The sequence below is a fragment of the Apiospora aurea genome, assembly GCF_038362705.1.
Source record: "Apiospora aurea strain CBS 24483 chromosome Unknown utg000002l_segment0_segment0, whole genome shotgun sequence".
Taxonomy (NCBI): Eukaryota; Fungi; Ascomycota; class Sordariomycetes; order Amphisphaeriales; family Apiosporaceae; genus Apiospora; species Apiospora aurea.
In genome coordinates, this window is record NW_027117389.1 from 4,689,541 (window position 1) to 4,716,787 (window position 27,247).

General features: G+C 56.3%; 11 protein-coding genes across 11 annotated transcripts; 8 read left to right on the forward strand and 3 right to left on the reverse strand.

Annotated features, from left to right (window-relative positions):
* Positions 1-459: 459 nt before the first annotated feature.
* On the forward strand, positions 460-1,192 carry PG986_003817 (Rpp20 subunit of nuclear RNase MRP and P-domain-containing protein; the record flags this gene model as incomplete). The annotated part of the gene is made up of 2 exons (XM_066840039.1): positions 460-574; positions 678-1,192. 2 exons carry the CDS (start codon positions 460-462, stop codon positions 1,190-1,192), a joined length of 630 nt encoding a protein of 209 aa, XP_066705103.1.
* Positions 1,193-3,060: 1,868 nt separating this feature from the next.
* PG986_003818 (uncharacterized protein) lies at positions 3,061-3,345 on the forward strand (the record flags this gene model as incomplete). The annotated part of the gene is made up of 1 exon (XM_066840040.1): positions 3,061-3,345. One exon carries the CDS (start codon positions 3,061-3,063, stop codon positions 3,343-3,345), a length of 285 nt encoding a protein of 94 aa, XP_066705104.1.
* Positions 3,346-4,747: 1,402 nt separating this feature from the next.
* Positions 4,748-6,496, forward strand: PG986_003819 (uncharacterized protein; the record flags this gene model as incomplete). The annotated part of the gene is made up of 3 exons (XM_066840041.1): positions 4,748-5,195; positions 5,423-5,937; positions 6,062-6,496. The coding sequence occupies 3 exons, from the start codon at positions 4,748-4,750 to the stop codon at positions 6,494-6,496; spliced, it is 1,398 nt and encodes a 465-aa protein (XP_066705105.1).
* Positions 6,497-8,682: 2,186 nt separating this feature from the next.
* Positions 8,683-9,099, reverse strand: PG986_003820 (uncharacterized protein; the record flags this gene model as incomplete). The annotated part of the gene is made up of 1 exon (XM_066840042.1): positions 8,683-9,099. One exon carries the CDS (start codon positions 9,097-9,099, stop codon positions 8,683-8,685), a length of 417 nt encoding a protein of 138 aa, XP_066705106.1.
* Positions 9,100-10,385: 1,286 nt separating this feature from the next.
* Positions 10,386-10,955, reverse strand: PG986_003821 (uncharacterized protein; the record flags this gene model as incomplete). The annotated part of the gene is made up of 2 exons (XM_066840043.1): positions 10,386-10,569; positions 10,621-10,955. 2 exons carry the CDS (start codon positions 10,953-10,955, stop codon positions 10,386-10,388), a joined length of 519 nt encoding a protein of 172 aa, XP_066705107.1.
* An 838-nt stretch (positions 10,956-11,793) lies between these two features.
* Positions 11,794-12,824, forward strand: PG986_003822 (uncharacterized protein; the record flags this gene model as incomplete). The annotated part of the gene is made up of 2 exons (XM_066840044.1): positions 11,794-11,862; positions 12,540-12,824. 2 exons carry the CDS (start codon positions 11,794-11,796, stop codon positions 12,822-12,824), a joined length of 354 nt encoding a protein of 117 aa, XP_066705108.1.
* Positions 12,825-15,709: 2,885 nt separating this feature from the next.
* On the forward strand, positions 15,710-16,894 carry PG986_003823 (uncharacterized protein; the record flags this gene model as incomplete). Its single annotated transcript, XM_066840045.1, has 2 exons — positions 15,710-15,740; positions 15,822-16,894. The coding sequence occupies 2 exons, from the start codon at positions 15,710-15,712 to the stop codon at positions 16,892-16,894; spliced, it is 1,104 nt and encodes a 367-aa protein (XP_066705109.1).
* Positions 16,895-17,105: 211 nt separating this feature from the next.
* On the forward strand, positions 17,106-17,570 carry PG986_003824 (uncharacterized protein; the record flags this gene model as incomplete). The annotated part of the gene is made up of 1 exon (XM_066840046.1): positions 17,106-17,570. The coding sequence occupies one exon, from the start codon at positions 17,106-17,108 to the stop codon at positions 17,568-17,570; it is 465 nt and encodes a 154-aa protein (XP_066705110.1).
* Positions 17,571-19,217: 1,647 nt separating this feature from the next.
* Positions 19,218-21,782, forward strand: PG986_003825 (uncharacterized protein; the record flags this gene model as incomplete). Its single annotated transcript, XM_066840047.1, has 6 exons — positions 19,218-19,388; positions 19,455-19,864; positions 19,960-20,329; positions 20,386-20,705; positions 20,757-21,122; positions 21,188-21,782. The coding sequence occupies 6 exons, from the start codon at positions 19,218-19,220 to the stop codon at positions 21,780-21,782; spliced, it is 2,232 nt and encodes a 743-aa protein (XP_066705111.1).
* A 231-nt stretch (positions 21,783-22,013) lies between these two features.
* Positions 22,014-23,495, reverse strand: PG986_003826 (uncharacterized protein; the record flags this gene model as incomplete). Its single annotated transcript, XM_066840048.1, has 3 exons — positions 22,014-22,710; positions 22,774-23,279; positions 23,346-23,495. The coding sequence occupies 3 exons, from the start codon at positions 23,493-23,495 to the stop codon at positions 22,014-22,016; spliced, it is 1,353 nt and encodes a 450-aa protein (XP_066705112.1).
* A 1,600-nt stretch (positions 23,496-25,095) lies between these two features.
* PG986_003827 (lipase) lies at positions 25,096-26,301 on the forward strand (the record flags this gene model as incomplete). Its single annotated transcript, XM_066840049.1, has 4 exons — positions 25,096-25,111; positions 25,170-25,383; positions 25,524-25,628; positions 25,713-26,301. The coding sequence occupies 4 exons, from the start codon at positions 25,096-25,098 to the stop codon at positions 26,299-26,301; spliced, it is 924 nt and encodes a 307-aa protein (XP_066705113.1).
* Positions 26,302-27,247: the final 946 nt, after the last annotated feature.

Consider the following 27,247-nt stretch of genomic DNA (forward strand, 5'->3'; position numbering starts at 1 on the left):
TCTGGGCGGCTGAAAAAGGCTTCGCTCCAGCGGGTCGGCCGCTGTGGGGGACAAGTCCAAGTCCCCTGTTACTGTAGGGTCCTTGGGGCCTGAGCTGAGTCCTGAGTCCTGAGTCCTGAGTCCTGAGTCCCTTGCAGCAGCAGCTTTTGGCGGCTCGAGTTGCAACTTGCGCTTGGGTGCGTGCAGTGCCGAAACTCCACATCAATTGCACCCATCCACCCAAAAAGTTCAAAGCGCAACACTATCTCAGATTTGGCGATACCCAAGATCCGAAAGGCCAATTCACTCTGCAAGAGACGCGATTCAAAGCCAACGGAGAACTGATTTCGACAGCAGTCTTTTTCGGCCAGGCATGCTCACCATTTAGGGCGTCGGGGAATACTGTTACTTTGTGGATTCGCCGTAGTCTACTTAGGCTTCCAGGCAACTTCGAACTTTTAGTCGCATTGATCAACCATCATGACTGAAGACGCCGGAGAGCTGCCTACCGCAGCCGAAATTCAGCTGCCTGGCGATGACAACACACTAGCGACACCAGCGACGACGCATACGAAGCTGCCACCTCTACCCAAAGGTATGTAGCCTGGCCTATGTTCTGGCCCATTCAAGGCAGACAAATAAACATGAGATCATTAGGCAGTAGTAACTAACTGGCGTTTCTTCTTCTCTATCCACAGGTGCCACCGTCCACCGCAACCTCATCGGCCCCCGCCAGCCCTCGACCAGCAAGGCCGTCCGCCTCTACATCACGCCCAAGACGCCCTTCCGCTCCATCACCACGCGCGTCCGCAAGCACCTCGACAAGATCCTCCGCACCGCCTCGACCGCCAACCCCCACCAGTCCGCCACCGCCCAGATCGCCAAGCGCTCCTTCGGCCTCGACCGCCGCATCAACGCCCTGCAGCAGACCGCCGGCTCCGGCATCGGGCTCGAGGGCGGGCGCGAGGTCGTCGTCCTCGGCACCGGGCGCGCCATCGAGAAGGTCCTCGCCGTCGCCGCCTTCTTCCAGAACCAGAAAGACTGCGAGGTCAGGCTCCGGACCGCGAGCGTGCCCGCGGTCGACGAGGTGCTGGCGGCCGCCGGCGGAGACGGAGACGGAGACGGAGACGGAGACGAGAACAACTCGGGCGAGAGGGAGGAGGCGAGGGCCAGGATGGTCAGCTGTCTCCAAGTCCACATTCGGCTCGTCTGAGTCCTCTTTTCTGGCGCAACAAGGGCCGAATCATATCGCATCGCATCGCATCTGCATGGTTTATGGCGTTTAGGTGGACTGCTTTCCTTCGTTTCTTCTTCCTTGATTTGCCCATGTCAAATATACCCAGTTATTGTTATGTAGAACATCCCTCTCGCTCGCAGATGGCGCGTAAAAAATTCTACAAGCCATTGTCGATCACCAGAAAAAATCGGTCGGCTCCGAGATTACCACACGCTTGCCGCTTGCCTGCTTGCTTGCCCGCTCGCTCGGTCCACGAGAAACCGGCGCTGCTAAGACCATCGATCAACGTCATGCGTCCAAGGTTGCTGTTTGTCGCGAGTCAAGCGCGATGCTGTGGGATGGGACCATCAGGATCAAGATTCATCAGCAAAGTGTTTCGGCAACTCGGCTGTCGCTTTTTCGCAGAACCCCGCATACAATGCTACTTACTACGACCGATGGGCAGGTTGGCAGGGCATGGCAGGGCATGGGCGGGCATGGACGGGCATGGACGCAGGGCAGGGTGGTATTTGAACACCTTGAACACAGGACCCCCCCCTGGGCCAAAACAACGGGCAATCGTCGGGAAACCTGCTTTCGAGTTTTTCTCGTTGTCGTCCGGCCACCCTCATTGCATTCTGTTGTCTGCTACCCATTCTCTCTTATACGACCTTCGCAAATAGCACCGAGATGAGATCCTGCACTAAAACCTGCTAGGCCGTCGCTTGCAGTCGCTTACTAGCATCGACGCCAGAAATGCCAGCGCTCCGTCCATGTCTCTTAGTCAGACCACTTTGCTGGTTCGGGTCGGCAGTGTCGCATCAGCCCAAAAAGCCCCAAAAGCCCCCGAGTCCTGCGAGCCTAAAGCCACGCCAACGGACGCAAGAGGGGCGCACACGGGGGCAGTGTTGGCAGTTGCCGTTGGCTCTCCGACACACTCTTCTCTGGTTATTTCGTCACACACTCGCTGTTGGCTGGCTTTGCTGGGTGCTGGAGTCGGGCTCTCGCGCCTGAGACTCTGATAGGCACTTGGAGGATGCTGATCCCTTGCCGGAACTCGCAGCATCCCGGCACTTTGTCTGACACTCTGACTGGCTCCCGACAAACCAGTCAGGTCCCGAGGCATACAGGCACCCAGCGCTGCCCGCCGAAACGCCAGCGGCGCAGATTGCAATCTTAGGCATCAGCTGGGCTGGGTGACGGGCTTTGCCCATTTCCACATTTATCCTGCTCCTACTATAATCCAAAGGATCAACGCAGGGAGCCGAGGCGAGCTGACCTTGAATCCAGGTTTTTCTCTGCCCGAGAGCAAAAGAGAACTAGGTATGCCCGTAAATAAAATGTCTATACATAACAGCGCCTCCCCACACACTTGCTAGAGGTTTGTTGTTGTTGTTGTTCTTCTTCTTCTTCTTCTTCATTCATCCATCTCACTCTTTCCTGCCTTACTCGAAGTACTTGCCTAGTATCGATTGGGGATTTGTGATTGGCTCGGTCTTCCGCCATTGGTTCTACTTGCCCATTGACTCATATATCACCTTGCCGCTTGCATCTGGGTTCATACCAGTCGAGAATGTTTCTAGCCGGACACTACTGCTACATATACGAACCCGTCTAGGTTAAGCAAACCTTCGTCCACTACCTTGGCACTGCCAGGAAGCGAAAACAGGCAATTGGAACAAAGTTACTCGGTCCTCCAACAATACGTACTACATATACCTACTACAACACCACCTGACCTAGGAATCGCCTTTCGCCACCCCCGGAAACCTACTTCTACTCTCAGATTCCCACCATTGGGAACAACCAGCCCGACGTTCTTCATCTGGAACCCCAATCCGAAACAGCAACCCACGACCAGGAAAATGGGCTGCTTCAACTCCAAGAGCGTCTTCGGCGGGTCCCGCGAGCCCGACGGCCAAGAGGTCGCCGTACACTACCGGACCATCCTCATCAACAAGCTGGACAACCCCACCATCGCCCTGAAGAAGCGGATGGAGGTTGAGAAGGAGCTCGACCGCTTCATGGGCTTCAGCGAGCGCGAGCAGGAGATCTATGCCTGGCTGCAGGCTGGCGCCGGCCACCAGGCCCGTCCAGAAGATTCCCACCCAGCCTGCCATGAGCCAATGTCGGCCCAAGACTGTCCATAGCGGCAGAAGCAGGAGCAGCGGTGCAGGCAGCATGGACTCAACCGTGAGTAGTTGTTCATTCTCCACGTCCACGCTGGATCTGGACGAAAAGGCAATCGACGGCAGGGGACTGATAGCAAATGCAGGCTAAGATTCCTATTGTCATCACGATGCACGAGACGGTCCCTCCCTGAGTTTGACGGAATGATCCGACTTGACTCGTCTGCCCCGCGCGACCCCCCTCAAATCAATCCATGCTTGTTATCCCATTGAGGAGGAGGGGTTGTCAAGGGCGGGGACGTACGATTGATCTACTGCATCTGTTTACCTGGACTTTTTACCGCTTAATACCTTCCGTCGACCGACAATGCTAGCTTCGATAGCGTTTACGGACATCCGATTGACCTGATGCTGATGTCAGATCGACCGGTCCTGGATTATCTGCTTGAACCTGCACTTGCAGCACTTGTCTACACGCGCGAAACGGGCAACGCCCTGTTCCTCCGTCGCAGCAAGAGGTGGCTGTCCTGTCGTCCCAGAGGGAATGTCCTCTTCTTGACCCTTGAACAGTTGCAGAGAAAGCAATTATAATATCGCAAGGCGACAACGGATTGGAACGCCCCCTCATATCTGAGATGGACAGGAGGAGCTCTAACGACACGAGCATTCCTATGTGGCTGGCGACTGCTTCGGCGCGAGAGAGACCTCCAAGAGACCTGGACTCTTCGACGTCGCTGCACACACACCCACTTACAGCGCTACCGCCATACAGATGGCACGAGAAATGAATTACGAAGGAAGGTCTCCTGGCAAAAGACAGTGAGCTCCACGATATGATATGGGGGACCATGGCAGCTATGTTCCGCGCTGCTTGGCCAAACCAGTGCCAACGAATGACGACCTTGAACGTCAGACGCACGCACGCACTCACTTGACTCGGTTTTATTATATATACCCACACCCACCAATCGTTCTTATAAATCAATATACCCTTATGTCTCGCAACCAATTCCGTTGCTCCTGCGGTGCCCCGATGGTGCGCCGTCTTTGTTGGTGATGTTCCCTTGTGTTGATAAAAGTAACGTCCTGACAGCGCATGCCATGCCCCCAGAGTTGAGAGACTTGAAGGGAGGTGATGTCGCACGGCAGAGAGCAGGCGAGATGTGGTGCGACAAGATCAGCATACGCCATGATGGCGAAATCAGGTTCGTTGGCTTCCGGCTGGGTGCGCATTGGGACGGAACACCACAAGTAAGTACTCCCTTAGCCAACTCTTGGCTTTTCTTGTATTGGAGTCAGTCTGACTGCATCCTCTCCATATGCATCACTCCATAGTTTGGCAATGTTGTCCTGCTGCAACGCGCTTCCAGAACATTGGTGTTTGTCTAGTCACCATCCACCGAACATCGACTTTCAGAGCAAAATGGCATCGCCCCCTACCACTACCGTCCCCTTCGCCAAGCCATCGTCGCTGCCCGCTTACGAGGCTTTCCCTTATTCCTGGACGGGACGAAGACAAAGCAGACTCTCGTTATCATTGAAGTCCCCGACAATAACTACGACTACGACTACTTCCTCTCGACTTCTTGTCAAGTTCGCTCAGAGGCACTTGAGATTAGTCGCCGCGCCCCCTCATACAATATACACCAACGCCATACGCATCAGCCAGTGCGTCGAAGGGTCGTCCGGAGCTGGAGAGGTATTAATATGTAGCATTCTTACACGTGGCATGGCGTGCACCTGGTTCCGAATCGAGAACCGACAGCGACCGGGCAATGGCTCCCTGACCAACAACACAGGAGATACGCGGGGAGCGCAGGATGCGACAGCACGTCTCAATCCACCGACCGACACCGCCCTGTCTTCTCCCTGTCTCACCTTGTCAACTCGGCCTTGGTTCGACTGATTTCTGGATCTGCCAAGAGATCCCCCTTCCCTCCTGGGCAACGACAACGACAGCCTGCGCAGCCCATGGTTTTCGCCCATCGGGGGCTCAGTCCAGTCTTTGGCCACGATTCTGCGCAGGCTTGATGAAGAAGAAGCTTTGGCCGAGCATACAGCGGGTGGACGCCTGAACAATCCGGAGCCTGAGACGAAGCTTGGCCCGTCAAGAAGGGCTCTCTTGTTCGCCTCGCCAAGGTCTCTTGCCTTGTTACCCGATATGAAGCCGCACTGCTGTGGCAGGACATTCTACAAGGATCCGATCAGACGGACTGGGTTTACGCGGACCTGAGTCTCTTCTACTGGGCGGGCATATTGAATCTACATGCGTCCGGACCACGCCAAGAGTACGGCACAGGTCTAACTACATCCCCTCAGCCGGCATGTATGTATGTACTCCAGGCTAAGGATGGCCGCTTCTTGGCTGGTTGCGAATGGGGAGGAGGAAGGGGTGAACCTCCGCCATTGTTCGGCGGCTGGGGGATCCCCGACTTCCAAATGAGGGCTCCGGGTCTAGGCGAGCGAGTCGCCACCGGAACTGCGCCGCGCCTGCGCCCCTTGTCTTCGGGTCCATCATGGCGGTACGAGACCACAGCCGACTCCTTCGGACCACGGGCGTCCGAGGGTCGTCGACTCTTCTCGGACCTCGGGTTCGCTGGGGAGGGGGGTTCCGTCAGTGATCCGCTCAGGCTTATGTTGCGCCTATTATGGCGCTCTGGGACTTGTAGTCGACTGTACGGTGTACCCTCGGCTCTTGCTCATCAAAGATCACAATTCCTTTGTCGAACGTACATAGGTGCGAGATGCCGAGATTCTATTTGAGGTGTGCGTACAGTTCCGTCTCGGAGGGGTGGGCAGATCCCGTGCACCGCGAACAAGAGTCATTGTCATGTCGGCCCTTTCGGGCGTGGTATGCATGTACGCCGCCGATGGTCTGTGGGAAGAAGGTAGTCGTGCTTGCCAGTGGCAAGGTAGTGGACATTATAAGGTGGTTGGCCACATTGGCCACGGCTGCACGGCAACTCAATCACTACATGGGTGCCAAGGTGGTCCCCGGGGCCCCTGCCGAACGGCCACAAACCCGTGGGTACCATTCTACGTGCCCGGTCTGCGCGGCACACCCGGTCCCAAAGGCAAGGTGACCATTGACAGGGCTCACGATGGGCCGCACCACAGGAAGCAGCCGGCCGGGAACGTATTGACGCGGTCGGTCTGCGCGTATGTATGTTAGCCGCTCGGATCCGCGTCAGGGGTAGTGATCCTATTTGGTTGGAAAAACAGGGCGGCGAGGCGGGCAATCAGGCAATGCAGCTCATCCATCCCCCATTCACATTGTTGGGTGTGTGTGCTAGTGTCCGTCATGTCATGTGTGTGGCTGTAAGATCATGATAGACGGCTTGTGGATCAGCACTTTTCAATAGTCGACTGGATGCATGCCACAATAGTGTGTGTGCAAGGGTTACCAGACTTCGACTGACTTCTCTCCGAATTCTGCTTACACTCGAGTTACATGCCTGCTCGCCCCTTATTCACCTTGCAAGTCAATGTACAGATGTTCCCGCAGCGTCTAGAATGCTTCTTTCTCTGGAACCCAATCCACAATATCGCCGTGTGTAGAAGAGAATTCAACCAACAGGCGAAGATCGCAAAACAATACCCTACGGCTTACGTACACCAGCAATGGACCCGCCAAGCTAGGGCAAGGTCAAATGCGTCCAGCATCTGTGTGTCTACCTAGGACAAGATGGTGGCCGGCTTCGTGCAGGAGACGGCGCGCAGGTAGAGAACGCGTCGAGAAGGGAAGAGATTGTTGGAGTCAGTCGTCCAATGGTCAGACGGCACGGCAAGCTGCCGACGAGGAGCACGAGGGGCGCTTTCTTGGAAGGGCCACCTGCAGATCCGGAACGAGGCGGATTGCCAACGTAGAAGAGACTTGAGGACGCATAGGAGGGGAACTAGAAGGGGAAATAGAAGGAGGCCATAGTTGGGCAAAGGCATATTGGGGAGCTACGGTCGCAAGGTGAATGCAGGCGTGTTGTAGGCTCTTGGATCCTCGATGGGCGCATGTATGTCGGTCGCTCTTGTACATACGTATTGATTAGAAGCATGGTGTCATATTGATCATCACGAAAGGAACACGATCTCAAGGTACTGCTCTCAAATGGAGTTTCTTCATTTCAACTGCTAAATAGGTCTCCATCGTTAACGACCCCCTCGCGTCGTCGTCCGCTCGCTGGCCTTTATTATAAACGCCAAAGGCTAAATCATAATAAAAAGGCCATCCAATCAACCTCAAAAAATATATATGCAAAAAACAGAGCAATGCACACACGGCAGCGTCATGCAAGATGCGCGCCCCAAGAAAGATCAAATATGTGAGTACGATGCTTGTTCCAAAAAAAAAAAACAAAGGCAAAATGTGTTCCTTCTCCTCAATGCGTCATGTTTCCTCCTCTCTCTTTCCTCTCATGAACCGTTCCTCGCCGGCGAGCAGATGCGCAACAACAACAGCAGAAGTGGGTATCTCAACAACACGAAGGCGCGTGTAAAGGGTATGCGTCTCTTTTGAAGCAAAAGAGAACAGCAAAAAGAGTTCCAAAAGGTGTATAAAGGTGGTAAAGGGCCTCCGTGGTCAACCCCGATCCCCTCAGCCGGCACCCCGAGTCGGGATGGCAGAATGAAGGGAAGGGGGTCCGCGTAGAAAAAGGGGGATGTGGTTTGCAGAAAGGGACAATAAGGTACAGGCCAGCCAGCTAACGGACACGACAGCACGAAAACATCTGCGTCAACGATTGGCAGGATCGGATTCGGTGCAGTCGATGCAGGAGTCGCAGATGTGGACATGTGCGCGTGCCGTTGCTGGTCTACTGAGACATTAAGCAGAATGTTATGTGCATTAGAAATGAACACGCCAAACGCTCAACACCAAGAAAAAATGTTAAGTAATAATAAAGTGGAAAAGAAGTAGAGCTGTTGCTGCTTTTGCTCGAAGGAGGACCGGAGCCACCCTCGTCGGCCTACATCTTCTCAGGCGCATGCGCCGTGGGGGGTATCCAGAAGAGGCGGATGAGGGTGTTGTGTGCGTGGGATAGATCGTTGTTTCGTCTTCGTCGCATGTGATATGATGTAAAAACGTTTGCCAGCATGGCATCCATCGCATGGATGGATACAAAGCCGAAAAGTTTTTGGAACAAAAGAAAGATTGGTGTGATAGAGAGAGCGAGATGGTGAGTCTCACTCTCGTCTGATGAAGTGAATGATGGTCATGAGTGTGGCTAGCGAGATCAAGGACGACAAAAACGCGGGCCCGTCCGATCTCGACCGTTTGCCCAAAGCTTTTCCAAACCGCCTGCCTGGCCTCTCCTTTCCTTTTCCCGAGGTAGGTATCTATAAGTCATTGCCGAGCAAGGGCGCGACTTAGATCAGGGCAGCGATAACCATACCGGCGGCACCGGCCATGGCGACGTTGATGGCGCTCAGGGCGGCGCCGGCACTCTCGGGAGTCGGGCTGGGAGTGGACGAAGAGGAGGCCGAGGAAGAGGCGCCGCTGGAGCCGGTCTTACTGGCGCTGCCGCTCGAGGAGGAAGAAGCGGCGGCGGAGCTGCTGCTGGCGGTCATGGTGCCGTTGGCGCTGCTGGAGGAGAGGTCCAGGACCTTGACGGAGGCGCTGGCGGTGGGCGTGGCCATGGTGGTGGTGTTGAAGGCGGTCGAGGTGGAGACGCGCTGCATGGTGATGGTCTTGGTCATGGTCATGGTGGAGGTGGCGGTGCTGGTACCCTCGGCCGCGGCCAGCAGGGGCAGAAGCGCAACGCTCAGGACAGAAGACAGCTGCATCTTGAATATGTTTGTCTGGTAGAAGGATAGTCCAAAAACCTCGTTTTCCTGTTCTCTCTCGTAGAAGTTGTCGATGCGACCAAAGAGTGTTTTGTTGTCGAGTACTCGGTACTGCAGTTATTGATGGTGTGTATGTATATGCCTTCGCAGAATGCTTATATGTACGTGGTATGAACTCTGCCAACGAAGTCCGGTGGGTGAGTAAGGGGTAGTGAGTGAGGTTGCCTGAGCAGAAAAGCGAGAGGGTTGCGGAGAGTGAGAGTGATGGAGAGAGAGAGAGAGAGAGATGGAAAGTCCAGGTGAAGGTGGTGAGGGCAGGGTAGAAGAAGAAGAAAAGCCACGATGTGTCTGGGGGGTATAAAGACTAAAAAAGACGGCAACAATGGGCGGGCGGCTCGAGGGGTGATTTACAGTAATGGGTAAAAGACCCTCTCTTCTCTCCCTCTGCCTCACCTTCCACCAGCCGTTGCACCCCCCCCGGCGGGCATCGAGGAGGAGGCATTCAGAAGGAAGTGTCAACCCAATTCCCTCGTGGATTCGACCGGGGGGCCTTGCAGATTGTCGGTGGGTGGTGACTCTGGAGACGGAAGAGCGTCCCCGTCGGCCAGTGGCAGACTCGGAGTGGCCCTCAACTCAACTCTCCTGCACAGGGTGGGCTTGTGCCCCCCGACTGGCCATTCCCTCTTTGCGCCCGCGTGCCCGCCAATGCCAACCGCTACAAAGGCGCTGGCGAAAAGAAAGAAAGAAGCCCGTCTTGGTTGCCTTTACAAAGCCCATGGTCTCGTCAAGTACCGTCTACTTGTGATTCCCACCAACACTCCGTAGAGTGAGCAAGTACGTGAGACCCTTTTGTCACCCTGGGCAATCAAACAGACAGGTGCAGGGGCGGAAATTAGCAGACGCCAGAAAAAGAGGTCACAGTACCCGTTGTCAAGGTGGCGCCCCTCCAAGTCTAGCCGGATGTGGAAAGTCGGGCTGACTATAATTCATGCCGCCTGTCTTAGTAAGAAAAGGCCGGTGGACCTGAACCGGACGACGAGAGGTCAGAGGTCAGAAGTCAGTCTGTTCCAGTCGGTCAGTGGCTGCTCTCCATGCGCCTGTGCTACATATGCTATGCTGATGCTGGCCGCAGCTGAGGCAGCGCTGCTGCAGGTCAACAGAGTCCGTGTGCGTTTGCAGAACAGAGTGCAATGTCGGGATATTTGTGATGCCAGCTTCTAATTAGGCGACCCTCATCAAAGTGTCCGACACAAGATCAGTGCAAGATCGTCCTCCTGGCCGGTTCGCTATTGGCGACTGGACATTATCCAAATGAGACTCTTCTTCATCTTGATCCAACCCATGAGATGTCTCCGTTTCACCTCCATGGATTCGGCCTGGTGAGTCGGGTCAAGTCGAGATCGTTCATAAAAGCGCTGCCGACCCAAATTGCACAATCTCAGTAGTGCTGGGCGCGGGAGAGCGCATCGACTGATTGGGTCTCAGCAGGTGAAATGAGGCCCAGTACAGAAGCAGCGGTACCTTGCAGCCAGAGTGGGAATGGCTGGCTCAATGAAGGCATCCAGAAGAGACTGAGAAGTCATGCTAATGCGACAGGTACCTGGCGCTAAGCCGAGGAGGGCAGGCCTTCGCAGGGACTCGCAGGGCCTTGCTGGGCCTTGCTGGGCCTTGCTGGGCCTTGCTGGGCCTTGCTGGGCCTTGCTGGGCCTTGCTCTCTCCCTGCTGGGCCTGTCAGAAGTCGAAATCCCCCGATCAGGATGCGACGCTGCTAATCGGCCAGCAGCCGTTTCGACACCAATGCTTGCAATGCCGCCGGGCCAGCAACCCATTGAGCCCATTGAGCCCATTGAGCCCATTGAGCCCACTGTCGATTGGCCTTGCAATTTAACCCTTTCTAGATGGCCCTTCTCCGCATATGCTAGTCACTAGGCGCACAGTCCGTTGATTGCTACGATGCTGGGGGCTGGGAGGCTGGAAGAGGGAACTCGTTCACCGATACTACTACTACAGTAATAGGCCCTCAGCGTCCCGCGGTATCTCGTGAGAGGCATCTTTTGCGCGTCTGTTGCGCATCATGGCATAACATTGCAATGTTTACACAATGGCCCTCTATGTACGTATCTACTACTAAGATTGAATATGTAGCCTAGGCCCTAATGTAGCCAGATCAGAGTCTGTATTTCATGTTGCAATCGAGATGTACAGTTGGCAACCTGGTAGCCAATGGGGGTGGGCAGCTTGTTCTGGACAAGTCCATCATGTCCATCTTGCCCATCTTTGCATGCGGATATCCGAGGGGGGCAAGCCTCATGCACATCCTCATTCTTCCTGCGCAGTGCCGCAAAAATAATGAAGAAATCAAAAATCCTTTTTCGGGCAAGATCTTGCCAACGTCCTGTCGTCCTGCTCCTGCTCATTGACAGCAACTGTCAGTCACAAGTGGGCCAACGGGGGCGGTAAAGAGCGCAGAGGATGAGGAATAGGACTAACTGTATCCCTCACCTCGCGCCAGCACGCCTCGACGCCTGGGGTACCACATGCAATGCAAGCCGACGAGGTCTTTGGTGTCGCGCGACCACGGAATCCATCGCATGGTGCATGGCGCTCTTCTAGGCATTTCCCAAGGTTTTGCGCCCGTTTTCCAGAAACCCTTGGCCGTAGAAGGTCGACCGCCAGAGGGCTTGCGGCTGGGAAATGCGCCCCCAGTTGCGATTGCGCCCAGCTGGCGGTGACGGTGAGCGCATCATCGTCTCGCCCGGGTGTGTGTGTGTGCGCGCGCCGCTAATGGCATTGCATCACCACCGCTAAAAACAGCCCGAAAAGACAAGTACCTAACCTACTCACTCGCTATCCCCCGCACTCTTCCAATCGATAGTCCCTTGCGGGAAGATCGCCAAAGAAATGCCCGCCCCTCTCTTTTCTCCCCAGGGCGAGCAGTTTGGTTTGTCTGTTTGCGAAACGGGCAATCCTTCTTTCATTAGCCGACTGTTCGGTCGGGTTTCTATCTGCGCACAGCATGCCATGCCAACTTTTTTTTTTTTTTTTTTTTTTTTTTTTTCAATTCTTATCCTGATTCAACGAAACCTGAACTTTTTTATTTTTGCCCTTCTTCCCTTTGCTGACTATTCAAACCTCGCTAGCCCGTCTCAGGTTACCAAACAAAACGGTAGGGGAGGCCGGGCTGGTGGGAAAGAAGAAGAAAAAGAAAACGCCCCCCCTTCTTTCCCCTCGGTCCATGATCTTCTTTCTACCTGGATGAGGCTTGTTCGTTTCGCCGTTTTTCAAACGCCATCCATGCCCTTTGCTAGTCGCGAGGGTTCGAAGACCCGGGCTTGGTTGCCTACCTATTAGTAGCCAAGCCAGCCCCCTTCTACTGTACCAACCAGCACACCTAACAAAGGAAAGTGGCAGCGCCAACATCCTTGGCATGGGATTGCTAGCGAGCTGGTCCCCGCGGTGCCATTCTGCCCATTGCGACTGCGACTGCGACTGCGACTGCGACTGCGACTGCGACTGCGACTGCGACTGCGACTGCGACTGCGACTGCGACTGCGACTGCGACTGCGACTGCGACTGCGACTGCGACTGCGACTGCGACTGCGACTGCGACGCTGGAGTGGGACGAACCTCTGGTCTCCCCTCCGAAGCAGCGAAGCAAAGACCCCGACTTGAGACGCGAGCCGTTTCCAATCTTCTGCTTTTGGCGGCCTTTTCAAACTGGCTAGCACCTCAAGCAGATTGCATAGGCGGGCTGTCGCTTGTTCTCGTCTGCTCGCTTCTTCTTTTGTTGCTCGCTTGCGCTCACTGCAGCCCTGCTGTCGCATCGCATCGCATCGCATCGCATTCTCCAGCCTGCCAGCCTGCCTCTCTCACGATGCTCGGCTGTTGTTGGTTGCTGGATTTTGTTTGAAACCGCAAGCAAGGTCCCGTTTGTATGCGACGCTGGCCTGCCATTCGCCGACATTGCGCCCGTTATGCCGGTCGCGACTACGCTCGGCGACTCGGGAGGCTCGACTGCAAATGCCAACTGACAGTGCGGAATTCCGGCAGTAGCAAGTATGTGAATTCGTTGCGATAACAAACCACAGCGAGTCGGCGACTGGCTGGCTGTTCTGGTGTAATTGTCAGCTCCGACCGTGCATCAGCCGTTTCAGGATCCCAACCAGGTGAGATGCGACAAGAGATGCGACGATTCCTCCATGCCCGTTTTGCATTGATTGATGACGAACCGTTCGTCCCTTGTATTGTTTTCCTGTCGTCACATGTGGCCGGCCATGGAACCTGACAACCTGACAACCTGGGCAGCAGCTGAGCAGCAGCCGAGCAGTATCGTAGTAGTCCCACTGATAGGCGCTTGTTCCATGCATCCTTCTGCCGATCAGCAAACCGCTGCTCTTAGTGCTGTAGTTTATTCAGACCCTGTTTTCTTCTCGACTTCACCTCGACTTGTGCTGGAGAGTCATACACAATCGTTTTCTCTTGAGACCCTGCCCCGGCATCTGACCTGTTGCCATTCCAGCATTGAATCCACGACCAAGTTGACGTTGGCCAAGAGGCCAGAATACATTGGGAAGCCGTGCAGGCGAGAGACAGCGCAATAGACCTTCGTCTTCCGACAAGTGTCCCTGGGCTCTACTGCAGTGCTCTAGACACAAGCACCAAGTTCACCCTTTCAGTCACACGTCTTTTGGTAGAGCACCCGTCATCTTTCCTTTTTGTACTTGGTCTGGGCTGTGAGAGGCTCTCGAGCTGGAGCGAATGTTCCGCCATGTTCGTCCTCCCTTTTGGTATGGCTTCAGGTGCCGTGTAGGAAACAGACTCGATAAAATTGAATATCAATAACATATTTTCTGGCTTGCTTCTAATGAACCAAAATGGCCATCAGATATAATAGTGCGCCTGGCCCAAGCATTCCCGTCTTTCCTTAGACCAAAAAGCTGTGGTCTCGACGCAAGGGGCTACCAAGGTACTTCAGATACCTAACTGTGATCACCCCTCTACCTGAAGGGTAAACCCTTCTCCTTCCCTGTGCTACGGACTCTCCATCCACTGAGCTGGCTGGCTCTTTTGGAACCGTAACTGTTCACCAAAACTCCCAGGTCCTTCCAGCCACGCTTCGAAGAAACATTATCATCGCCCGGGATTTCGTAGCAAATAGAGGCATCATGCGTGCTTCGGATGGACACTGGCCCCAGTACATCTCTGCGGTTCATTTGCGAAGGTGGCTTGGCTGCGAAGAACCAGAGCAACCCGCAACCCAATAGCCACCTCAGGTCACAGTATAACCCCCTATGCGTACCTCTCATATTGAATAGAACCGCCAGTACCTGGTCCCCAAGATTGACGCCGAAAAAATACCTGCCATCCAACCTCGAGCCCAAAGACAAATGCCGGGTTTGTGGGAAGTGCCATACCCGTGCAAGCCCTCAGCCCGATCCTCCGCGGCGGCCACCACCAAGTCCCCAATGAGCTGACTCGGCAGCGAGTTGGCCAGGATTTACCTGCCTGTCACTATCTACAAGGGTAACTTATTTTGCTAGCAAATCTTTTGCTTTTTGCTGGACCGGCCCGGTACGGATCGGAAAGAAGCAAAATACTGTCGTTACCGTTTCGCTACTCCGTATTTCACCCAAGCTGTCATTGAATGATGACATTGCATGCTGTGAGTGATATAGCAGTGCCATGAAGAACCACATAATATTGGCTACAGGTTGAGATAGCGCAGGGAATTTCCTTGGGTGGGTGAAGTGCGCTGCTCAGAAACAGCCTCCTCGGGTGTGGCTACTCCCATCGACTACGTTGGGTTGGCTAGCGACCAGTAGATTGTAAATGAGATGGCAGCCAGCTGTCATTTGTTCGAGACCGAGGCTGTCTTCGTCATCTGTTCATTCTTAGAAACGGTACACTGATCCCCCATAAGTGGTATGACTTACGTCGCGAGCGACCTGGGGAAAGGCCCTCGACTTGCCCAGCGTAGCACGACCAATGCCAGATATGCCGGACCCTTCACGCGCAACCCACCCACGGCGATCGCCAAATAGCTTTCCAATGTCGGCCACTTGGCGAGAGCGCCGTGGTCGTGGTGATTACTAAGTACCCTCTTCAGCCTTATGAGAACTGCTTGTGCACAATACCCCCCATAAGCCCTATGCCAAATCCGGCGGTAAGACTTGCAGCAAAGAGCCCGAAGGGTGAATGGACCAGAGCCCGGATATTCCGGGGCACATCGCCAAAGCACACCCTGATTGGCACGCCCCGGCGCGACAACCAGGGGGGGCGGAGCACACTCGTGTAAGCGCACCTTGAGGCCAAAAATAGGCATATGGCACACCGGCTGAACCAATCGATTACATGCTGCGACCACGACTTTTGAGCCTCTTCTTCATAGTAACAGGGAAGAAACACCACCACTACGGGTTATGAGTATGTAAAAGCAAGCATCCCACCCAAGAGGGGGGTCCAAAGTTGAGGTTTCTGCCAACGACAATATCCTCGACCTAAAGACGTAAATTTACCCAGCATCGGGGATCAAGCTGACCACCAACCTCCTCGACTCCTTCCCCAAGCCGCTCATTGAAGCGTGATCTCCGTCGGGAAGCATTGGGAAACAATGGTGTACCATGACATTGACATACCACTCCGTACGTCTCCGTAACAGCCCCCGCCCCTCTTATCCCCGTCTCCAATCCTTCGCGCGCACGATGGTACTCATACCTTAGTAGCGGCCTTCATCGCCATCGACTGGACCGGGATGACGCTGGCGCTCCTGCCGATCCTCCTCCGCTTCTGGCTGCGGCACAAGGAGATCAAGCGGCAGCCGTGGACGCGCAACGTCTCGGACGCGCTCGTGGTGCTCTCGTGGCTATCGGGCGTCGTGCTCATCAGCATCAACGCGTGGAAGAACATGCTCCGGTACCGTTACGTCCACGACCCGCACCCGGAGCGGCTCTACTACATGGTGCCCAAGCCGCAGTCGGCGCACCTCCTGTACGTCTCCTGGGCCTCGCTCTTCTTCGTCTATATCTCGCTGTGGGCCGCCAAGTTCGCCCTGCTCGCCTTCTTCGCCGGCGTCCTGCTGATAGATGGCGGCTCGGCCTCGGCCGTCCGCGGGTGCGGGTGGATCCGCGCCGTCCTGGCCGGCTGCACCATCTTCACGGCGGCCACCTTCTGTCTCCACATCGCCCTGCTGACGAGCTGGTGCCACCCCGTCAGCAGCAACTGGGACATCGAGGGCCATCTCTGCTCGGCGGTGCACGACATCAACTCGGTGACCATCTCGACCGTGGCCAACATCGCGACCGACCTCGCCATCCTGAGCCTCCCGCTCATCGCCCTCTTCACCAAGAGCCGCGAGCGCCGTCGAGTTCTGGCGACGGCGTCGCCGCTGCTGCAGGAGCAGCCGGCCGCCGTGATCGGGAGGCCGGAAATGACCGGCGTCGCATTCGTGGTCGCGATGTCGGCCCTGAGCATCACCGCGGCCCTGGCGCGGTTCGTCACCCTCAAGCTGGTCCAGGACGTGCCCCGGGCCAACATCACCCACACCATCGACGTCTGGGCGCTGGTGGAGATCGTGGCCAGTCTCATGGCCGTGAGCCTGCCCACGCTGCGGGTGTTCGTGCGGAAGAGGAGAGGAAGAGGACACCGTCCAGGGAGGACGATGCGCTCGAGAGGAGAAGGCAGCAGTAAGGTCAGCATCATATCGGACAGGAGGAGGTATGCGAGCGTGATAGGAAGTCGAGGAGGGGACAGCAATGCGGAAAGAGCGGGCCCCGTTGCCGGGATGCCAGGATACTAATCTTCTTATAAGTAGGCAATGTACCTCTAGTCGTATATTACGAATGAAACTGCAATGTCTTGTTTTAGTCAGCGAAAGCCCGGAGCCTCTAAACGTCCTAGGCAGCCGCTTTCATCCCGCACTAACGGCTGTGCCGCTGGCACCGCCTTTTTGGAAGACGTTCCCTCTCTCGAACCTGGTGCTGATTACGGCATTCACGTAAGCTGGGCCCATGGCGGTGTTTTCCATCTTGGACCGCCCTCATCTGGTGCTGAACTTCATCACGCCCACGACCGACGACCAGCACCCCCTGGCCTCGCCCCAAGAACGCTGCAGATGCTTGTCCGCGAGAAGAGGCCCAATCCCGGCCGAGTACAATCTGTACCGGAAGAAGCGGATGCGCCCGGAGTGGGTGGCCGATACTCTCTGTCTGCTACTGAGGTGCATGAATGCAGGGGCCAGTTTTGCCAGGACTGAGGATGAGGAGAAGTACTCCAGCCTCATGTTTGAGAGAGTCGGGTTCGTCACGGTCCAGATCGATGGCAGGCCCTACCGGGAGCTCGACGTGGGAGCGCACGTGAAGAGCCGGGAATCCTACGTTGACTCGGATACGGGGATGTACGAAGAAGACGGGGTGTTGCACCCGGTGTGGATTAAGGAGGTCATGGCTGCCCGAGCCGCAGCTGGTCTGGGTTGAGGTGTCCTTGACGACAGACAATCGAAGCAAAATGGAATAGAGTTAGTAGGCCATAATGTCTGCTCCGGGCTTCGCGCATGTGATTGTTCTTGCCGTCAAAATTACGTTTCTAAACAACAGTGGAAGTGGCAGATTATTGAACAATCGGTTGTGCTGGAACTTCTTCTAAGACCCGACTGCCGGCCAGGTTGGACTTTTCTTGCTTAAAGTAATTCGGCAATCGCAGTAAACCGTAGAAAGACGCAACTCATCACCGGTGCTTGCTTGGTCGTGGCAAGCTCAAATCCCATCCCATCTTACTCACTTTACGAGAGCAGTGAAGGAGCAACCTTGCGCAACCCCCTCAGCCACATACAAACACCATCGATATGCCAAGCATCACAACCTGAGCCAGCGCGCGGGGTAAATACTATCTTCCATCACGACGAGATAGCCCATGGCCTGTCCACTCTCGGTCTCGCACCCTCCTATCGGGGCTCATCCTTTGGCTGCCGAGCTGGGACCATTTGCAGAAGTGGGAGGATGCTCCGGACTCCAGGGAGGACTGCTACGGACATCCCGCCGTAATACTGTCACCTCGTCCAAGTCCAGAGGGCACGGTCGAATTGCTGCTCGAGGGTTCCCATGACTCCCTCCGACCTTCCAGACAGTCTTACAATTAATGGGGCCAAGTGCTAACGTCGTAGTTTCCTGTAGTTGACCTCATTCAACGGCACGGATTTGAAAAGCAAACATCCACACAGCGCCTACGTTCGTAGCCGTTACTTGCCCGTATTCCCGTCCGACTGCCACCCCGACAACGAAAAGCTGCTATGGCTAGAGCACATGTGGCCAACTCTGTGGAAAAAGTCTTATGTCAATGCGGCGACAGTATACGAGATCGAGATCCGACATCTACGACCATACGACTTGTACGGATCTGACTTCGCGCTCTGCAAGGAGTCGTACCAGGAACCCATCTTGCCTTCTTTCATTGCAGCTTGGATATACTCCTTGATCTTTTCGGAGCCCACCTCGCGTGAGCTGTCGTGGCAGGTCCCGGCCAGAAATAGTAGAACGCAAAGATGAGGAGCGCTGAATAGCTCCATGGCATCGAATGTCGTTGGATTTAGATGACACTACCTTTCGCCGGGAAACCTAAAGAAACATCGTGCACGCGCTAAGGTGCATGGTGCAGACCATTCTTGGCAATACATACTGTCGCCGTGGATCATGCAAGGAAAAGGACCGCGTCTGGGCCGGTCTGGCAGCTAATAAGCTCCCTTGGCGTGAAGACAAATGGCCAAACCGAAACACAGTTGAAACGACAGGAAGTGCCTTCTACTGGAGGCTCAGCCCTTTCCAAACCCTTGTTTGGTGCAATCATTTTTCTCTTCCTACACACCCATACATACCTACCTCCATATGACGTAGACTCTCAGCTCCACCGAAAACGACAGGGCGCGGGCAGACGGCGGACGGCATACGGCATCATGAAGTCATGACGCGGGGTTACGAAACCTTTGCTCTACCAGCTGTGGGCGGCCCCTCCAAGAAAAGAGTTCCATCAATCTGCAGATTGTCCATGGTCAATCTAGCTGCACTGGGATTCCCGACGATATGATGCCCCGATTGTGACTGTTGCCATGGACTCCAACCCCAGGCGATATGTGCGATTGCTGCCATCCGATCTCCCCTCCTGTTGTCCCGGACTCAGGCTCGTCTGCTGCTTCTCCGGGAACACCGGTGACCGCCACTTCCAACCACACGCAGCTGCCCAAGAGGAAGCGCGTCGGGAACCAGTTGGCCTGCAACCCTTGCCGCCTAAGGAAGACCCGCGTGAGTTGTTACGTGCCGCTGCCATCTGATGCATACCTAAGAAGTACCTAACTTATCCATTTCTAGTGCGATGGCGCTCGGCCGAGTTGCAGACTCTGCGTCAAACGCGACGAGAAGTGCGTCTACAATGACAAGCGAGACGCCGCCCAGGACGCCATGGATCTCGTTGAGCTCCTGACCCTTGCACCCTACGCCGAGGCTCTGGACGCACTCAGACTGCTGCGCTCCACTGAGAATCACGCCGTCGTGCTCTCCGTCGTCACGGGCGGCGACAAGGCCAAGGGCAAGCGGGATCCGGCATCGCAGCCGCAGCAACAACGCCCACCCCGGGCCTTCGTACCCCCGCACTCGTCGCTGGAATTGGAACTGATGACCAAGAACCCCATCACCTATGCGCCACTCCGCCACATCTCCAAGTCGGAGCTGGAGGAGAGCAATCTGCTTCGCCCCATCAGTGCTGCACGTGCAAGGAAGAGGTAAGCTGGCAGCAGCCACGTCGCCACTATTCTATCGGCCTGAACCCCCTATATTAGTATGTTACGTAACGTGGAACTGACTGATAGGCCACCAGAAAGCCTGGAGACCCCCCGCAATGGCACGGCGAGATGATGTTCGTCTCTCCGGGGAGGTCGGCCGACGCGGCCCAAATCGACAACGACTCGGCTGCCGCGTCCTTCCGAGCTCAAGAATCGACGACGAACCAGTCACCCAGATGGAACGACGGGCTTTGCGACGCGCGGCTCAAGTCCTTGCGCGTCAGGTGCTGGACCAATGTACCCATACCCGACGAGGCCGCCGCGAGGGTCATTTCCATGTACCTCGAGACGGACCACCCCCTCCTGGGCATGTTCGACCCGGACCATTTCATATCCGACTTGCTGGACCAGAAGCAGCAGACCTGCTCGGCCCTGGTCGTCAACGCGCTGCTGTATTGGGGGTGTGTGAGTACTGTCCAACCATGTCTTGTTTGCGTATGAGCTGATCCGGGGGAGCCTAGCAAATGTACACGGCCATCGACAAAAGCATCGCCCAGTACACCGAACCGTTCTGCAACGAGGCCGAGAGGCTGTGGGCCGCCGCCGAGCACCAAGACTCGCTACTCAACATGGTCGGCGCCCAGCTGCTGAGTCTCGCCTTCGTCGGCCAAGGCAAGGACCACAAGGTGTTGCATTTTCTGGACGCCGCTCTTCGCATGGGAACTCGTCTAGGGCTTTTCGGCGTCCCCGAGGAAGTGGCCCAAGCCAGGATGCAGGCGATCCCCGAGAGCTCCGAGGCGGCCATCTCGAATACGGCCTGGGGTCTTTTCAACTGGTCCATGTAAGTTCTGCCCTCTGACCCTAACGAAGCAGGCGACTTAGTATTGTCCAGCATCGTATCGCTGTTCTATCAACAGCCGGGCGTGGAAGTGCCGAAGCACCCCCCGACGGTACCGATTCCCAGAGTCGACATGTCCGAGGACAGCCAGCGCTCGTCGAGTGCAGGCGTGACCCCCTCCCACGAGCCGTCACAAGTCCAGCAGATCATGGGAGCCACCTTCCCCCGAGTCTGCGAGCTATGGGCGATGATGCACGACGTTTCTCTGCTCTACCACCATCCGAAGGACTTGGTGCAGGCGGGAAAGCTGAGCCTCGCCTTTGCCGAAATGAAGTATCGAGAGCTGCTGGCGTGGGCAGAGAACCTGCCATCTCAGCTCCATCGGTCAGAGTCCAATCCACACCATGCCGTCATCCTTCAGTAAGTCTGAAGCGCCCAGAGCCAGATGCCGCTGATGGTCGCTTGATTGCTGACTGACATCGCAGTATGTGGTTCCACGCCGCCATCCTCGACATCTTCCGGCCCTTTCTGCGAAGGCACGAAGGCGAGAGACTGCGCCTGCGGACGTTCTCGGCCCCCGACCGTACCCCGCTGGCCGCCTACACGGCGTCGGTGAACCAGCTGAAGCACCTGATCGTGCACTTCCGGTCCAACTACGAGGCCTCGACGTGCACGCTGCTGTGGCACACGGCCATGACGTACGTGGCCAACGCGATGCTGCGGGACTCTCGCGACCCGGAGTGGTACCAGTACCTGCTGCTGTGCCTGTACGGGTACGAGACGCTGCGGCGGCCCTTCCGCGTCGCCGAGGCCGTGGGCCAAGGGCTGCTGACCATGATGCTGCGCGACAAGACCTCCAACGACGAGAGCCCGACGTTCACGAGCGCGCAGGCGCACGAGATTTTGCGACACCTCAAGGAGCGCGGGCTGAGCTATCGGACCGACGGCGAGAGTATACGCGCGCCCTTCATGGGGGACCTCGAGCTGGCGCAGACGGACCCCGCCGGGGCGGCCATGGAGAAGCTGGCGGGGGATTTTGAGGACATGGCGCTGTTTCAGGAGTTCACCAGCGGTCAGTAGAATTGAAACAACCATCTTCCATGTTTCAAGGTTTCCGAGTCTCAACGGTATTGCGACTTCTCGGGAGCTTAAAAGCACCGTGCCAATCATCATCATCATCATCATCATCATCGTTCTGCTTGGACTGGTGACACGGAGGAAAGTGGACAAAACAAATGGATGGGTATATAAGATATAAAAACGAATCCTCGGGCCATTTACATGATGAACCCGAAAGCCTACTTAAGGTATCTAAGAGGAAAAGCCTCTGGAATGAGTGCGCGAAGGAGCCCTCGGCGGCGGCGGTGGCTGCAAGGGCAGAAACCACGTCTCGTCCCCGCTCTGAACGCTGTCCCGCCGCTGCCCGTCCAGCGTCCCGATCGAAGGCGGACGAGGCGGCCATTCAGTCGCAACTAGCGACAAGCCCTTGGATGAAGGCATAGTGTGGCTCCTGTCTCGATTCTGCTGAAGGACCGGCGGCATTACTTCCTGGATGAATTCGTTGTGGTTGTTGTGGTTGTTGTTGCCAGCTGCGCCTCGCCGCGAGGGAGTAAAGTCGCTCGGAAACGGGGAGGGCTTGTGCGAAGAGAACTGGGACTCCGACTTGAGCGAATGGAGCGTCATGGGCGGCTCCGAAATATTCCGACTGCGGGGATGAGGACGAGTGCGAGTACGATGGTTGGAAGCCGCTCGTGAGGAAGCGAGCCCACCAACGCCGTTCCGAGGCCTAGAGCGGGACCTGGAATGATAGGTGCTCAGGATCTGCGTGCTGGCCAGCATGTTGATGCGCACAAACAGGGGTCGCAGCATGGCCAGCGAGGTGGCCATGAGGCCCAGGGCGCACTCGATGATGCTCCAGATGGCGAGGTCGGCGAAGTTGTGCAGGTAGTCCGGGTTGGAGAGGAGCTGCTTGGCGTACGGGATGCGTACGACGTTGGCGAGGGAGGCCCTGTATTACCTCATGGTTAGCAAGCCGCTAGACAAAGGGGAAGGAGAGAGCTGCAAGACGAACATGGAGCCAATCGCCAAGATGCCAACAATGGAGATCTTAGCCTTCCTTTCCATCTCGATCTTGCGCACCAGAGTGATGGGGAGGAGGGCGAGGAACCAGTCGCTGACGACGCCCAAGAAGATGGAGATGTAGGTCGGCACCGTGGCCAGGATGGGCTTGAGGCAGTGGCCCGCGACGGGGCCGTCGGGCGTGTACCGGTACCAGTAGAACGGGACCGGGGTGCACTGGAAGATGGCGATGAACAAGTAAAAGACCTGGACCAGGGCGACGAGGACCATGATGAAAATGATGGCGACGCGCTGCCAGCGCTGGCCGGCGAAGAGGCGCAGGAGCAGCAGGCCGGCGACGAACTTGATGAGGGTCGAGCCGACGACGTACGAGACCTGGCCGGCCCATTTCCACTTGAGGGCCTCGATCCGGTCCTCGGGAGACACGTCCTCCACGTGCTTGCCCAGGCCGTAGTGCACGCCCAGCAGGGTGAAGGCGCAGAAGGCGCATTGGTTCAGCTGTTTTGGGCTGGAGTCAGTTGAGCTGTCCGATCTAGTGGTCGATGAAGCGCAGGCCCGACTTACCCCGGCCAGGACGGCGGTCCAGTCAGCGAGGAAGAACCTCTTGAGGATGACGCCCATGGTATAGCATCGTAGGCCGAGGCAGACGAGGCTGAGGACGGTGAAGACGATGGCGATGTAGCACAGCTCCGGGCCTCGATCGTCGTTGGCCATGCTGGAAGGGAAAAGGGGGAACTCTCCGGGCTGGCGCAGGCGGGGCTTCTTCCCGCGTCTATGCCTCTATTCGAAAGCTTATGGAAAGAGTGTGCAGTGCCAACAGCAGCACATCATGGTGCTGGCGGCTGAAGGAGGCAACGTCGAGGTCAGATCACAACGTTTGTGTTCGAGAGAAAGACAAGACGACTTGCAGCGAAGAGCCAGTCCTTTGCAGTCTTTTTCTGCAAGTCGGATGGTCGCGCATATGTTCCAGAGCAGAACGACAGACCTGCAAAAGAAACCTGCAACCCGCCAACACACAGACACACGGCCATCTTGAAGAGGAACCGTTGTGCTTTGATGCTTTTTCCAACACGGCGATCCCTGTCTCGCTGTATCAACCCCTGTCGGCGGCCTTTGGTATAAGCGGGCTACAGCGGGCCGAGCTAAATTGTCGCCGTGGGGCACGTGGCGAGCCAATGCCATGGCCGATCGCCCTGTCGGCGATTTGTTTCGCCAGATCATCGTCCTATGGGTTACCTCGATTTCGCGCTGGTTGGTTGTCGTCTGCCCAGCAGCCCAATCGGGGCCGTACTAGAGCCCAGCCAAGCTCAGCCCCCCGACCGTTTGGCAGTTTGTTGGTCCGACATATCATCGCACCATGCACCATGCACCACGCACCCCGTTAGCCCCAACAGCGTCGGGCGCATAAAAGAAGCAATCGGGTTCGTTCTTGATTAGACGGACAAGCCCCGACCCGACAAGCCTTGACAAGTCCTGAAAAGCCTTGACAAGCCGTGACAAGATCAGTCGATCCCTGACAGCCGGGTGGAGTTGGTAATAAAAGCGTCGGATAAGCCCTTGCGACAGGGACTCCGCCTGCTTTCGGTGGTCGTGACCGAGCTGGGCGACCGGCATCATTACTCGCAACTGTAACTTGTCAACGCCGTGCCTGTCGCCCTCCTTGCCTCCGCGCCCACCAACGCCCACCACCTCCACGCGCCTGACCAGAGCCCTGACCCCCCGTGTGACGAGTGATAAGTGATAAGCATACGAGCCAAGTCAAAGGGCTGTTTCGCCATGGGCGTCCCAAGCACACCGCATATCCACCGCAGAGAGACCGAACGATCAATGCGGTATCGATACCCCGTCCGCCAATCCAATCGCCCGAGAAGGTTTGTCCCGGATGAGGGGGAGGACAGGCGAGCGCCTCCGGGTTGCACCCCGCCATGCCTCGCCAGCTATGCATAACCAAGCTTAGGGGTCCTATGGAAATGGGGATCACGATACCTTCTTCCTCTTCCCCCGAGGTCTCCCAGGCTCTAGAGGCCGTGCCGTCGCATGGTCTGCCCCGAATCGAGTGCAGCGGCCATCCTTTATCGAAATTACTGAGACGAGTGTAATCTCACATAAATACGGAAGCGCTGCTGGTGTTTCCTCCTCGGAGCTGGATCCTCGCATCTCACGGTCTTTTCTTCCACTTCTCCATGCGCGCGAGCTTGACGGGTAGAACGGCATCCGCCTCGCAGTCTCAGGATCCTCCAGATCATCCATTTGTTGATCGATCCTCTCATTCAAAAAAAGCCCGTCACTCATTCACGGTCAACACCCTCACAAAATGGGCCAGGGTCACTGTAAGTCAAACAGTCGCCTCGACGTGTCCACCGGTGTCACTGACCAACCGTTCTGTAGCATCCGGCGGCGGCGGCGGCGGCGGCGGCGGTGGTGCTGCCATCTCTGGCGTTGTCACGGGCGCCATGATGGACAACTTCCGCACCTTCATCCAGTACACGTCGGCGGCCTACTGCAACTCGGACCCCGCCCAGATGAACACCAAGATCGCGTGCGGCGGCAATGCCTGCCCCGAGATCCAAACGCACGACACCCATATCGTCACCACCCTGGAGTACGTTACATCGGCGCACGCTGCACGCTGCCTGTCCCACTCACCCTCCCTGTCCACAGAAAAGCTTGAGGGCACCGTTCCTTATCTAGCTTATGTATGACTTACATACCTTTGACTGACTCACTTGGCTGTTACTGCAGGGGCACGGAGCGGGAGACAGGGGGCTACATCGCCCTCGACAACACCGCGCACAGGATAGTTGTCGCCTTCCATGGCACCCGCGACGCCGAGGACTGGATTACTGAGTCAGTGTGACCTTGCATTTTGGCCTTCCCTGACGATGGCGCAGTAGCATTGCTTTGGCCAGCTGACTAACTTCTCACCAACAGCCTCAAAGCTGGTCTGGTGGACTCGGACCTCTGCGCGGACTGCAAGGTCCACGACGGCTTCCAAGAGACCTGGAACGACGTCTCCCAGACCGTCATGTCGGTCGTTACGGGCCTCCACAGCGCGCACCCCGAGTACCGCATCGCGACTACGGGCCACAGCCTGGGTGCGGCCCTGGCCACGCTCTCGGCCGCCCACCTGCGCCAGCGCATGCCGGGCGTGGCCGTCGACGCCTACCTGTACGGGTCCCCGCGGGTCGGCAACCCGGCCTTTGCCGAGTTCGTCAACGCCCAGTCTTCCCAGACCGAGGGCCAGGACAGCAACACGTTCCGCATCACGCACTGGGACGACCCGGTCCCGCGGCTGCCGGGCCACCTGCTAGGCTACGCCCACATCGACGCCGAGTTCTGGCTCTCCACGGCCGGCGCCACCAAGATCGACTACACCCCGGCCGACGTCAAGGTGTGCCTGGGGACGTACAACCAGGATTGCAACAGCGGCACTGACTTCGGCGACTTGGACGTCCAGGCGCACAGCTACTACCTCCAGAGGGTCAGTGCCTGTAAGAAGACGGGCCGAGGAGGCCCTTAGCTTGGGAAGGGCCAAAAGCCAAAGTTCGGCCGAGGTGGGTGCTGCGCAAACATTAGTGGTTCGATGCTTATCAGAAGAGCAAGTTCTGGCTCAAGGGTTCTGCAAGTTCTGAGAACTTGCTTCTCATTCTACGCCTTAGCTTCCATGCATTTAGCTTTAATTTCTTTATAATGTAGTCTACGAGATGTATCGAGCCCATACTTCTTGACTGGACTTGCCTGTGCGGTAAATATTTAACACGCAGAACTGAGCAGTCTGTTGACAAGCCATGCGTTTTTTCTTTATTCCATCAGGCTGCGGAAATATGAAGACAAGATGGTCTATGACAGTGGCCTTTAGAGTTGAGCCTTACGCATGAGATCCCTGGGTCCTCAAAACTTGCGCACACCATCTGCAGCGACTCGACGAAAGAGTTTCGCTTCTAAAAGAACAGCAGGCCTGTAATCTGTCACCTCTCGACCAGTTCCACAATCCATTCTGAAATATTCAACACTATCCGAGGGGGGTACGATCTATCAAGAGTAGGTAAGCAGCTTTTGGTACATATGAAGAGTTCCAAAAACTACTGACCTCACTCACTACTTGCACCTTTCTCAAAAATGCCTGCCATCACCATTGTTGATGCTGAGCCAACGCAAACACCTACCTCCACCCCACCGGCAAGCCTCCCAATCGATCTTGGCAATGGCCACATCACCACGGACGATTTCTTCGCCGCTTTCGGGCTGAGCCACAGCTGGGTCGACGCAGGCAAAGCGATGATTGTATTGGTCCTCATGCTCTTTGCCGTCGCGTTTCTCAGCTCGGTTGTAGCCTTACATCTATACTGTGTTCAACTCTAGTAGAGTTGATTTAGATTTGTATAAGGGTCGACACGGGCCACTACGAAGATAGGGGGGTAGAATTAGTTTAAAACGGGGGGGTAGGGTTAACCGATTTTTTCGGT